General features: G+C 43.1%; 1 protein-coding gene across 2 annotated transcripts in view; it reads right to left on the reverse strand.

Moving 5' to 3' along the window:
• Positions 1-14292, reverse strand: part of sano (serrano) — a 453943-nt gene that overhangs the window by 113748 nt on the left and 325903 nt on the right. For both annotated transcript variants that reach the window (XM_067140178.2, XM_067140179.2), the window contains one exon: positions 11448-13432. In XM_067140178.2, coding sequence (XP_066996279.1) covers positions 11458-13398 — 1941 coding nt within the window. In that variant the 5' untranslated portion in view covers positions 13399-13432 and the 3' untranslated portion in view covers positions 11448-11457. The remainder of the gene's footprint in view (positions 1-11447; positions 13433-14292) is intronic.

The raw sequence follows: 14292 nt of genomic DNA on the forward strand, positions 1-14292 counted from the left end.
TGGCGGATAGGGGGGTCCTAACCGGCTTGCCGGCGGACTTGAGGGAAATAAAATACCTCTCGCGGACCAAACACACACCCCCTGTGGGTGGGGGAGGCAGACGAATAATACACCCACGGTATCCCCTGCCTGTCGTGAGAGGCGACTAAAAGGGGCGACCAAGGGATGTTTAAATTGGAACCATGAAACTGCTTTTGATTCGTGCCATCACGCGGGGAACACCAAGGGTTGCTTTTACTTGTGCGTAGTACCACTACATTAGGTACGAAATTGGTTTGTGATTAGTAGCACACAGGAGCACCGCGCGGTCGGCTTTTGCAGTACCTGTGATTAGTACCACCATATGAGCAGGACCATGGGATGATAGCTACCATGGCTCTGCCTTGCCTATGATTAGTACCCACTATATGAGGAACACCACGGGATAGGGAGAGGTCCCTGTGGTTAGTACTCTTCTGTGATGAACACCATAGGTTTGCGTTGCCTGTAAATGGCGCCGCAAAGTGGGAAAACATAGGTCTGTATTAAATGTCGAATTTCATAAGCTCTGAGTAGTACAATAATGTGTGGAATGCCGCAAGTCTCTGCTACTTTTGATTAGTACCGTAACAGGACAGCTACCATGGTTCTATTTTGATAGCGATCAGTACCGTCATGAGGGGCCGATAACTTCGATTTAGGACCCCCTTTTGACTGCACGCATAATCGATTCCGTGTTATGCTATAGCAGTAGTCCCTTGGTCAGTAATACGATATTGTCACGTCTGTTTATGTGCATGTGAGACATTGCGGGTCGCAACCACTGATTGTTTTTAAATTCATGTCCATCCATTCATTCTTCGTTGTCACATTTTTAAATTCTGGTCTGTGGAGAATTTTAGACTTTTAATATGTCATTCCATTTCGTCTCATTTCGTACCATTAGGGGCCGATGACCTAGATGTTAGGCCCCTTTAAACAACAATCATCAATCATCAATCAATGATCATACAAACATTACTGATGACCACGAAATACGACACTCCATTCCGTGCGAGTAAATACTCCATGAAACTTGACTAGAGAACGGGATGGCGAGGTTAATCTCTTCTTCACGAACTCAGAGAAAGTTAGTCGGCTTTTGTTATGATTAGGTCATAACTTTATTGTTGGTATTTATGCATAATTAGACAATGGTTGCATAAAGCAAATGGTTAACTGATAGCAGGAGGAGACTTCGACCTGCAGAACCCACACTCACTTCCGTTGATAAAAATTAATATTTGCTAAGTGAAAGTTTCATTGTAGCTATTGGATCGACGGATATTATACGGCCTGAGCACCAGATGTAGATGACTGCTAAGCTCAGTACCTCATGGAGTCAATATCAGTCAGGAATTTTGGAACAGTTATCAAAAAATTTGCGCGTTAGTCGTGTGTTACATCCAGAGTTGGGAAGCACATTCTTGGCCATTTTTTACTTGTAATCGTTACTTTTTACAAAATGTTTTTATTTGTAATTTATTCCTTGAAATAAAAGGGTAATAATTATATTCTAGTAAGAGGTTCACATTGTACAGAAGCAGAAACGGGGAAAGAATACATGACGCTGAAGATAACTTTCTTAGTTCTAATACAGCAGAACCAGTAGCTTCACCAGTTCTGGATGAGATGCTTTCTTACCTTTCCAGTACTTCCAAAAACATCACGCGTATAACAACATACCAGTGATGGTCTTACAATTAAACACAAGTATTTCTTTAAGTACCGAGTGAGTTGACCATCCGGTTAAGGGCGTGAAGCTGTGAAGTTGCATTCGGGAGATAGTGGGCTCGAACCCCACTGTCGGCAGCCCTGAAGACGGTTTTCCGTGATTTTCCATTTTCATACCAGACAAATGGCGGGGCTGTATATTAAAGCCACGGCCGCTTCTCTCCAACTCCTATCCCTTTCCTGTCCCATCGTCGCCACAAAACCTACCTGTGTCAGCATGACTTAAAGCAAGTCGCCATTTCTTCAAGTGCCCCTGAAGGGCGTCTTTTCAGTAAATGCAAAGATGTACTTTCCGCCAAAGACATCTAGGCGCAGCGATGAGAATATTAAGAACCAATTAATTTATTTGCAATGTAAATAGCAAATTACTTGAAACGCTAGAAGTCATTAACGAAATTAAAAATGATGAGAAAACATGATTTCGAATGTTCCAAGGTATACTGTTTAAGTCTCATCCAGTGATGACTGCAATTTAATGTTTCTAAGCAAAAAGCAAAAACAGAAAAAATGAAGGCCTAGTCCCTATCATCTTTTCCTTGCAAATGTGTGCATTATTACGACCAAATACGAAAGAAATGAGAGATTTCCCTATGACAAACGTTCTGTAAATTATAGTAATTATATTTTTATACATTATTTGTTGAAAAAGTAATTTGTAATTGTAATAAAGTAAAATACTTTTATTCAGCCGAATTACTATTTTACTGTATCCTTCCCATCACTGGTTAGATCACACCGAAGCGTGAATTTCAGTGCTACCAAAACCTTAACGAAGATGCTGTGAAATGTACATAATCAGCAAATACGAATACTCCTGAAGTTGTGTGTTTCATCCTTTTTTTTTTTTTTTTTTTTGCTAGTGGCTTTACGTCGCACCGACACAGGTAGGTCTTACAGCGACGATGGGATAGGAAAAAAATAGGAGTTGGAAGGAAGCGGCCGTGGCCTTAATTAAGGTACAGCTCCAGCATTTGCCTGATGTGAAAATGGGAAACCACGGGAAACCATCTTCAGGGCTGCCGGCAGTGGGATTCGAACGCACTATCTCCCGGATGCAAGCTCAGAGCTACTGCACCCATATGACCGTGCAAGGGTATGTATGTATGTATGTATGTATGTATGTATGTATGTATGTATGTATGTATGTATGTATGTATGTATGTATGTATGTATGTATGTATGTATGTGACAGCGCGAAGGATGGCTGGATCCCCAAAGAGTTATAGGCCTACATACAATACAGTTTTATAGAAAGCCCAGCATCTTGGCATTTTTCACTTTCAGGATGGCCAGTAAACCTCTCTAGGTCGGAGACAAAACCAGCCTTAAAAACCCCAACTTGGAGGATGGCGAAACATTGGCCATGGCAAAACTCGGGGATCGACACAACAGGCTAAATCGCTACGGACATTTCAGGCCATTTATATGAAGGAACAACAAGAAAATCAAATAAATTATCAATATCATTTTTTCAATCAGCTGGCCGGGAGCTGGAAGTTTTAAAATCATACGTGTAGGTGGCAGCACTGCACCTCCTATACCGGTTCCTACTTTACACATAAATTGCTGGCCATTGTTTCTTGAGCCTGCAGTACCCGAGGGCATACGGCCGTGTGCATCTCTAGATGCGGCAACTTAAATTGACTTGTCCGTAACTGTTTTAGTTTGCATTCCTCTTTCCTTTGTGTGATAATGCCAATTATGATTTTGACGAAGAGCGTATTAATGGATTTGTGGTCTGCAGAAAGACAAGAACAAATCACTATAATATTAAAACTGCCGGGTTCAGTGACTCTGAGCCCAAGTTGGCGGATTCGTTTCCCGCTCAGTCCGGTAGCATTTGAACGGTAGATTTAATGGCACATTAAGGAATTTCTGTGGGACGAAATTCCGGCACCTCAGCATCTCCAAAAACGCTTAAAAAGTAAAACAATAACATTATTCTTTTAAAATACTTTTCATTATAGACTGGTCTTTCAGCGTTCAGTCTGCATTCCTCTCTGAATTAACTAAACGCCCCCACAATCCTCCATTTGTAACCAGGTCCGTGGCCACGTTTAGCTTCATACCTCTGGAACCTTAACCTCGGCACTAAGTTGGGATACAGCTGTTAGTGTCTGGCTCCATGGCTAAATGGTTAGCCTGCTGGCCTTTGGTCACAGGGGTCCCGGGTTCGATTCCCGGCAGGGTCGGGTATTTTAACCATAATTGGTTAATTTCGCTGGCGCGGGGGCTGGGTGTACGTGTCGTCTTCGTCATCACTTCATCCTCATCACGACGCGCAGGTCGCCTACGGGAATCAATTCAAAAGACCTGCACCTGGCGAGCCGAATTTGTCCTCGGACACTCCCGGCACTAAAAGCCATACGCCATTTCATTTCAGTGGTTAGTACTATGCCCATCCAAATTTGCCCCCAGGAATTAACTTGCTGCTATTAGAGTATTAATTTCAGCTGTAGGCTGGGTGAACTGCAGGGTCATGTGCCTCTCTACAAGTGGAAGTCTCATTCCTAAATTACCGGGCGAGTTGGCAGTTCGGTTAGGGGCGCGTAGCTGTGAGCTCGCATCTGGGAGATAGTGAGTTCGAACCCCACTGTCGGCAGCCCTGAAGATGGTTTTCCGTGGTTTCCCATTTTCACACCAAGCAAATGCTGGGGGCTGTACCTTAATTAAGGCCACGGCCGCTTCCTTTCCATTCCTAGACCTTTCCTGTCCCATCGTCGCCATAAGACATAAAGCAAATAGCAAAAAAAAAAAAAAAAAAAGCTTTCCTAAATTTCTCGACCTCCTGGTCAGGACTCGAGCTCACATCCTTCTGGACGAACCGAATACGCCTCGGTTAGCCAGACTTATAACATTATTATTATTATTATTATTATTATTATTATTATTATTATTATTATTATTATTATTATAATTATTGTTATTATTATTATTATTATTATTATTATTAAGTGGTTTAGCCCTTATCTCGTACATTTAGTTTAAAATATCATCTTTAAATCGAATGAGTCAATTGTGTACAATTGGCGCTATCCATGTGAAGAGAATCGAGTGATGGGCGGCGCCACACCTGAGAATGTTTTTTCGTGGTTTCCCATTTTCACACCTGGCAAATACTCGGACTGTACCTTAATTAAGGCGAGGATTGCTTCCCTTCCAACCGTTACCCTTTCCAAACACATCGTCGCCAATAAAGCCCATCTTACTGCGGCGTTTGAACACTAGCAAAAATAATACATACATACATACATACATACATACATACATACATACATACATATATCTTCATTATAAATGGTTATGCACGTCAGCGTTCAGTCTGCAAGCCTCTGTGAACTAACTAAGCACCTCCATATTCCTCTATTTTCAATTGGCTCTGTGACCCCGTTCAGTTGCACACTTCAACTTGGGAGGTTCGATCCTGGCTCAGTCCGGTGGTATTTTGAAGGTGCTCAAATACATCAGCCTCGTGTCGAGAGATTTACTGGCAGATAAAAGAACTCCAGTGGGAAAAATCCTGGCACCTCGGACTCTCCGCAAACGGTCAAAAGTAGTTAGAGGGACGTAAACACCATATGACATTATTATTATTATTATTATTATTATTATTATTATTATTATTATTATTATTATTATTATTATTATTATTATTATTTAAATCGTTAAAATCTGACTCTAACCATCCTTGCCTCGTTCTCACTCTACTTCTTTATTTTCCTAGGTAACCTATACTCCTCCATTCGCCTCACATGACACCACCGCCGAAGCCGGTTTATGAATGCACCACAAAGAGAAAATATGAAGAAAATTTGATCTAAGCAAAATGTGTTTCCACAATGTCAAATCCTGTTTTAAATTCTTGTTTGGAGGTTTTCTTGATATCATCGTTGAATTTTACAGTATTGCTGTCCCCACGGCCAAGAGGTAGAGAGCGCGCCTCTTATCCGGAGGGCCCTGGTTACATTCCGAACATATAAGGGATTTTTACTTGGATCTGAGGGCTGTTCGAAGTCCAGTGGGCCTAAGTGATTACAACTGAGGAGCAATCTGACGGTGAGATAGAAGCTCCGGTCTAGAAAGCTAAGAATAAACGCCGAGAGTATTCGTCAAGTTGACCACGTGTCACTTCGTAATCTGGAGATCTTCAGGCTGAGCAGCAGTCGCTTGGTAGGCCTAGGCCTTTCAAGGCTGTAGCGACATGGGTTTGAATGGTTTATACTGTAAAGTAAACATGTGTTAAACATATTACTAGACTACCTTAATAATTTAACGCATACATCTGTTGTTATACTACTTTCATATTTTAAATGGTTGAAGATGTTGCGCTGTAACTCCTCTCGTTCTTCTAAGTAGGGGAAGAGCCCCATAATAAGCTGCATCTCGGTTGCAACTGTGATCTCTGCAATGTGCTGAGAGGTGTTTCCTTAATGTCGATGCAATGCGAAGGAGGAGCTGATACTTGAGGAAAGAATGTTTAGTTTCCGGGCAAGTAGGCTACTTGTCAGTTCTCTGCCCTCAGACTGTACTTCTGTTCACGTTTAGACTTGCTGAAGAAACAATGGAAGGCAAGGAATTAATGCACTAAACGGGAACCGGTACGTGGTTTGCATTCGTTAGATGAATGTCGTCAACCTTGAGGAAGTAAAATCCTGTAAAAATCAATCATTGTCAGATATAGTTGGAAATGAAATGAAATGTCGTATGGCTTTTAGTGCCGGGATATCCCAGGAGGGGTTCGACTCGCCAGGTGCAGGTCTTTCTATTTGACTCCCGTAGGCGACCTGCGCGTCGTGATGAGGATGAAAATGATGATGAAGACAACACATACACCCAGCCCCCGTGCCATTGGAATTAACCAATTAAGGTTAAAATCCCCGGCCCAGCCGGGAATCGAACCCGGGACCCTCTGAACCGAAGGCCAGTACGCTGACCGTTCAGCCAACGAGTCGGACATAGTTGGAAATAATTATTACGCATCTCGTATAGGTAACTGTCATCTGTTTGTCTCTAAGTCCTAGAAGTTGTGATGATGATGCTTGTTGTTTTAAGGGGCCTAACATCGAAGGTCATCGGCCCAAGTCCTAGAAGAAGACGATCAACTGTCCTCTTCTTTATTAACCTCCTCCGGTGTCTCGTAGCACGAGTAGATTACCAAGGTGCATCTACAAAACGGAGGCCTTAAATAAGGTTACATAATCCACCAGTTTGAGAAATCCTGGTTGCAAGTTTATGCGAAGTTAATATGTCACACTTCCTGAGACGAGTATTATTTTAAGTTGATCTGATTGGATAATTGTTGTACTAGAGCTTTCTAAATGAGAACTGCGTAACAAAATAGGTCTGATTATATTGAATCAGTTAGTGTTACAGGGGGGAAATATTTGAGCAATTCTTATAACAGGCAAGGTGGTTTTTGGCATTTTGGAGGGGAAGGTGCGATCGATGGTTGAGAGTAAGTTGGACGAAAACCAGTGAGGTTTCCGACCACAGAGGGGCTGTCAGGACCAATTTTTTCAATACGCGCAAAGAAAATGAAAAAATGGTACGAAAAGAATAGACAGTTATACAATGCTTGTAAAACTCTAACCTTAATATCTCAGTATGGCTTACATTCTTTCTCTTGGTACTCAGTCATATGCCTTCTCTAGATCTACGAATCTTAAATACAGTGATGTCATTTTACGGGGAAATCCCGCATCAGTCCACCGCAGGAGCAGGTGTATTCCGCTTTCTTTGTATATTAAACACTGAACCTGTTGCACGCTACCATTTCATCAACTTCGAAACGTAAGATTTTGTAGGAAAGTTAGAGTCAGGATTTTACGAGCAAATCTCCGAACGCATCTTCTAGAGTCATCGTTTTTCACGTAACATTCTACCAAATAAATTCGCTGTTCAACTTGTACTTAATTTGCCAATCGATTACTTAATAGATAAGTCATATACATGATAATATATAAGAAAGAGTTACACACACCATTCCGTACAATTATCAGAAGCACCTAACTGCTAGGATATTGTGTACACCTGACTTCCAACACTTCGAGGAAGTCTGCCGGCGGCGGAGTGCTGCGATGTTTCCCCGTAAAATGAGAGCACTGTATATATATTATGGTTCGTAGATATAGGGAAGGCATATGACTGAGTACCAAGAGAAAAATGTAAGCCATACTAAGGGATTAAGTGTAGATTTTTACAAGCAATCGAAGGCATTTAAGTTGACAATTGGGCTGCAGTGAGAATTGAAGGTAGAATGAGTTCTTGGCTCAAGCTCCCTACAGGGATTAGACAAAACTGTAATCTTTCACCTTTGTGGTTCATAGTTTACATGGATAATTTACTGAAAGGTATAAAGTGGCAGGGAGGGATTCAGTGAGATGAAAATGTCGTAAGCAGTATGGCCTATGTCGACGACTTGGTCTTCATGGCATACTGCGCGGAAAGCTTGCAATCTAATATCTTGGAACTTGAAAGTAGGTGCAGTGGATATGATGTAAAAATTAGCATTCCCCAAACTAAAGTGATGTAAGCAAGGAAGATAATAAGAGAATTGAATGTCATGTAGGGAAAACAAAACTGGAACAGGTAGATCATTTCGTGTAGGCCTATTTAGTACGTGTATTCTCTCGGGATGGCAGCAAATTAAATGAAATTGAATCAAGGTGCAGCAAAGGTAATGCAATGAGCTTGCAGTTTTGCAATCAACGGTATGCTGTAAGAAGGAAGTCAGCTCGCGGACGAAACTACATTTCATAATAATTAATAATATTGTTGCCATTGATGATTTCACGGCCCGTAAGGTGAAATTCTTTACGTTTCGCAGAGAACTGTGCTCTGCGTCATCAGAAGAAAATCTCGACTGTCCGCGAGAAAGGCTTCTTAAAACACGGCATAAGCCCAAAAGCCTATACAATTAATACTATTATTTGCTTTACGTCCAACTAACTACTTATACGGGTTTCGGAGAGGCCGAGGTGCCGGAAGTTATTCCCGCAGGAGTTCCTTTACGTGCCAGTAAATCTACCTACACGAATCTGACGTATTTGAGCACCTTCAAATACCACCGAACTGAGCCAGGATCGACCTGCCAAGTTGGGATAATAAGACCAGCGCCTCAACCGTCTGAGCCACTCTATCTTTACACTGATCTGTATTCAGACTAACTCTTCTGTAAGGGATAGAAAGCTGGGTGGGCTAAAGATATCTTACTCATACGTCAGATGTAGCAGACATTAAAGTAGCGAGAATGATTGCTGGTACAAACTAATGGGAACAGTGGCCATAGGGTACACGGAATGAGGAGATAACGGCCAAGTAAGGAATAAACTCGATGTACACACAAACGAACTTCGGTGGTGGGGTGATATGAAGTGAGGAGAAGAGATTAACTAGGAGAATAATGAACAGTGTAAGCGGAGACAAAGGCGACGATGGTGAGACCCAGTTTTTAATTATTTAATGATTTAACGATAACACGCATCTCCTTTATGGCCTATTCGGAGGTGGCTTTGATGATGATGATAATAATAATAATAATAATAATAATAATAATAATAATAATAATAATAATAATAATAATAATAATAATAATAATAATCACATTACCATGGTTTTTGACCCGTCTGTTGCTGAAGATAGTAAGAGACACTGGAGTGTCCATTTTAAAGTAACAGTCCAGGCATTAAGAATGGCAAAACCGGGCGAGTTGGCCGTGCTCGTAGAGGCGCGCGGCTGTGAGCTTGCATCCGGGAGATAGTAGGTTCGAATCCCACTATCGGCAGCCCTGAAGATGGTTTTCCGTGGTTTCCCATTTTCACACCAGGCAAATGCTGGGGCTGTACCTTAATTAAGGCCACGGCCGCTTCCTTCCAACTCCTAGGCCTTTCCTCTCCATCGTCGCCATAAGACCTATCTGTGTCGGTGCGACGTAAAGCCCCTAGCAAAAAAAAAAAAAAAAAAAAAAAGAATGGCAAATGTAGACGAAAGAAAAGAAAGTTCTTTTTTCTGTGCTACATATAAGAGTCTTGAGACATCTTGAACAACAACCAATCTGTGAGAGGTCAGTTAGATAACCTGTTATGATGAGTTGTCAGTTCTAATGCTTATATATCTGTAGCTTACTTACCAGGTATCATCCCGGCAATTGCCAGGAGTCAAAAGTTGGAATATACGGAAAACCATGTATACCATTACCAAAAGTAGGATTCGACCTTATATTCTCGATTATTCTAATGGAGTGTGAGTGAACGCCGTTAAACTCGTAAATCGGGATAAATACTGTTGGATGAGTCGGGAGTCGAATTTGAGTCCTCTAAGGTAAGAGAAAGAGACGTTACTCGTACACCATGGTTCTGGCAAACAACTAGCAAGGGTAAAATATTACATTTTACACAATATTAGGGGAATTACTGTCAGATTAATCCAATCAGGATTCGTACGGTGTATGGGCGAAGGAAAAATAATATAAATTAAAAGTTCAGAATGAGAGAAGATTAGAGTTTCAGTAGAATAGCAGGACTCGGTAACAACCAACCAGACATCTTTATTTTCAGAAATAGGTATATTGCAGTTATGCGCGAGTTCCACAGGAATTTGTATTTTTTTCTAACTCGAATCCAGAACAAGAATAGACAGGAAGATCGTACGTTGTGTTACGTGGCCCGGACATACTAAGCGGATTGGACAGTATCTAGCCACGAAATCTTTCCATTTTGTTAGATTTTCATTTTTTTCCCTTGCTAGTTGCTTTACGTCGCACCGACGCAGATAGGTCTTATGGCGACGATGGGACAGGGAAGGGCTAGGAAGGGGAAGGAAGCGGTCGTGGCCTTAATTAAGGTACAGCCCCAGCATTTGCCTGGTGTGAAAATGGGAAACCACGGAAAACCATCTTCAGGGCTGCCAACAGTGGGGTTCGAACCTACTATCTCCCGAATACTGGATATTGGCCGCACTTAAGCGACTGCAGCTCGGTAGATTTTCATTCTAAGTATAATATAATTTTTATAGGCTTTCGGTAGATGATGTGCAGCTATTCACGTGTTCTACCTCTTATTCAATCCATGCATTTGTTAGCAACTGGAATAATGTGCTATACTTTGTATTCTTTATGCCACTAGAACTGTGTAATTTTTAAAAACTAAGTGGATTAGTCACACAACCTAGTAATAAAAAAAAGATAATCGATAATGATCAATACGTAGTATTTACTTTACTTCTTATTCTATCACAATATTTACATCAAATGGAGTAGCCATACATACTAGCAAGTACAAAACACATTATGATCGCAAATGGTCAACACGTAGCATTTAATTCTCAATTATGTCAAGTATTTACACCAAAATAAATAGAACGACCTTAAAATAATCAAACACAGTCAACATAGTCCAGGTAATTCTGTGTTTTTTTATGTAATGTAAAATAGTTTCAATGAAGGCAAGTTCAAAATATTCACAATTAGTTCTTCAATCATATGTCAAAGGATGGCCTTACCAACATAATGAACGTTCAACAAAATAGTGGCGTTAAATGCTGAGCTATATCTCCTTACACTATCTCTTATCACTTACACTGTTCTTACTCACTGCGTATCAAGAGAACTGCAAGACAACACAGAGAGAATTAAACACATAAGCTCATCCAACATAGAATTGCATGGTATGAAGAACAGTTCCGGATTATTTTCTTACCTGAGGTGGATCACAGGTACAGTGTGCCTATGCGCTTCTGTCCGCTTATAGTGAGTTTGTGTGTAGAAGTCTTACGATGAACGCCGGGCTCTAATTTTGGAGGCTTGTACTTCATATCAGTCTCCGGAGGAGGTGGTATTGGTCCCGTTCGAATTTCCCACACCAAGTTGGTCAGTGAACGCGGCCGACTGAGACGACGCGACCGTTTCTCGGGAAGCTTTGCGCCGGCCCCCGAATCACCGGATGTTCGTCCTCCTGAATGACTTGAATCAAGTGTGCCGTCGAGTTCCATGGCTTGCTGCAGATTTGTGAGCGACTTGTAACGAAGGTTGAAGAGCGGGGAACCACTCTTCGGTGCGCTCCCTGGGCTGACTACTTGGCCTGCAGGAGGCGGGGGTGGGGATTCTTTGATTGGCGATGCACTCTTTTGTCGAAAGAGCCGGCCTCGTTGCGTGTTGCCATTCTTGATGTAGAGTTTAGAGAGGCCAGTGTTGGCCTTTCCTGGTTTTTCCTTGCAAACAGGGATCGGCTCCTTGGTACACGAGGCCGCTACACGTCTGCTACGTTTCTCTGCTTTACCTGCTGCTTGCTGTTGTAGCTTCTTGGTAGGAATAGTCTCTATGGGTGGTGGTTCCGGTTTATCGTCGTCGTCTGCAGTCGGAGGAAGAAGTGCAACATGTCCTGGAGTGGAATTTGGAGACAAAGGCGGCGAGGAACTGGCAGGCTCGGGAGTCAGTGGTTGAGTGTCGGCGAACGGAGAGCGAATATTTTTGGGCAGAGGTGCAAAGCCACGAACGTAGTCGTAAATCTGGTCAATCTCGTCGTAGTCGTCGATGTGCGATACCGGCACGCGATTTTCATCGCGATGGGTATGGCCATGATGTCCATGATTGGCTGAGTCCGACGAGGCGCTTCTTCGCAAGAAGTATCCCGCCTTCACACCAGAGCTGTGATGATGGTTCCCAGCCATTGCCCGCAGGGCTTTCGAGTCTCCCAGCTTGCCGTCGAGGACGTGTACACGATCTGCCACGTCAGACACTAGTTTGCTGCATTTCTCGACGAGCCGTTGAAACTCCCGCATTGAACGGAGTTGCTCGTCATTGCGAGTCTTCTGTAGCTTGAGAGGCGCTGCGAGCGGTAGGGCAACTACGGCTCCTGCTTCCTTCTGTAGTGGTAGAGCAAACACGTGCTCTTCCTCGAACGTGGATAACAAGCGTAGTTCAGGCACGAAGTGGCTAGGGCTCTTCAGTCCTCGTGGGGGCGCTCCGTGCACCAAGCGAACTGTGATTGGCATACGTTTGCTAAGTAGATTTCGGGCAGTGTGCACGCCACTGATGTTATCCTCACGAGCCAAAGCACTGAAGCGGCCACGTTGTTCCAGGCCCAGCAGTACGGTGTCCCCTCGAGAATCTGTGCACCGCAAGTATCGGCCTTTAGCACCACCCAGCTGCACCTCACCCGCCGGTATCAGCGTCTCGCCTGCCGCCACGGTGCGTGCCCCGTCTGCGGTGACTCCACCATCCTCGTCGCACCGCGCTACGATGGCCCTGAGTGGCTCGCGCACCAAACAGCCCCCTTCAAGTCGCCGGCGCGCTAGCTCCGCGACGCTCTCAATGCAGCGCACCGCTCGGCCTTCTTCGCTGAGCAGCTCGAAGTAACCAGGGTAGGTGTCGGGAATGGCCAAACGTGGACCGACACCCACAATGCGGCGTCCTTCCTTCAGCTTCACAGCTTGAGCAACAATCTTGTGGCGGCGACCGGCAGATACCAGGAGTGCCGTTGACTGCAAGCCAGGGCTAGGGAGAGTTGGTACTCCTAGACCGCCATATTGGCCCTTGATGATCTTCACCACGGCAGGTAGTTTGTTCTTGGTGATGAATTCACGCAGATAATGGCCTTCATCGGCCCACCGAGCAGCGGCCACCACGATCTGCCCGTCCGTGGCCGCCATGTCGGGTCGCCTCTCAGCTCACCTGCAGCCACATCTACAACAAAAGAAAACATCCCATATATTAGGCTGGAATTGAAAGAAATCAATAGAATTTGTCATAAAGTTAAAAAGCAATCAAAGTTTAATTTAGCTTTTCCAAGAAAATTAACAAAAGTATTCAGCACAATATCACAAAAGAAAGTCAACAAAATACAATGTTATTAACCATGTCAAAAGAGAGCCGGACTTCAATGTCTCGATATTTTCGAATAGAGAATTACAGCAACTTTGTAACGCAATATATCATATTTAGTCATAATATGAATGTTTTTTTTTTTTTGGTGTACAAATAATATTGATATCAAATAATGTACCAGCAAGGAAACTTGAATCCGCCCTCTATAGATTCCAAGTTCCACTTTAACGTGCCTAGCGGATCGCACAAAAGTTTCCCGCTCAAAGGCAATTTTTCAATCTTATGGTGTAGGAGACTGGCACGGTTGAATGGCTCAGGCGGAATAGAGCTGGACTTCAGAGTCCAAATTGGAGGGTTCGAGCTCAGCTCAGACCGGTGGTACTTGAAGATGGTCAAATATGTCTGTAGATTGACGGACATGCAAAATAACTCCATCTTACGTGAGATAGCAGTGTATATCCTCTAACGAAGTACGTCTTCCTCTTGCAGGCGCTTGTCATTTTCATACTCATTTATTTCAGCTCTAACGAGCAAGTGGACGCGCCGTTTGGTTCATGCAGCTACCAGCTTGCATTCAAGAGGTAGTGGATTCGAGCCCCACTGTCGGCAGCCCTGAGGACAGTTTCCTAACTGTATCGGCGTGACGTAAAGAAAATTGTAAATATATATAATAATCACCTCTCACACTACAAGTGTTCAACTTCTTGTCATGTATTTAA

The sequence above is a fragment of the Anabrus simplex genome, chromosome 2 (genome assembly GCF_040414725.1).
Source record: "Anabrus simplex isolate iqAnaSimp1 chromosome 2, ASM4041472v1, whole genome shotgun sequence".
NCBI classification, from domain to species: domain Eukaryota; kingdom Metazoa; phylum Arthropoda; class Insecta; order Orthoptera; family Tettigoniidae; genus Anabrus; species Anabrus simplex.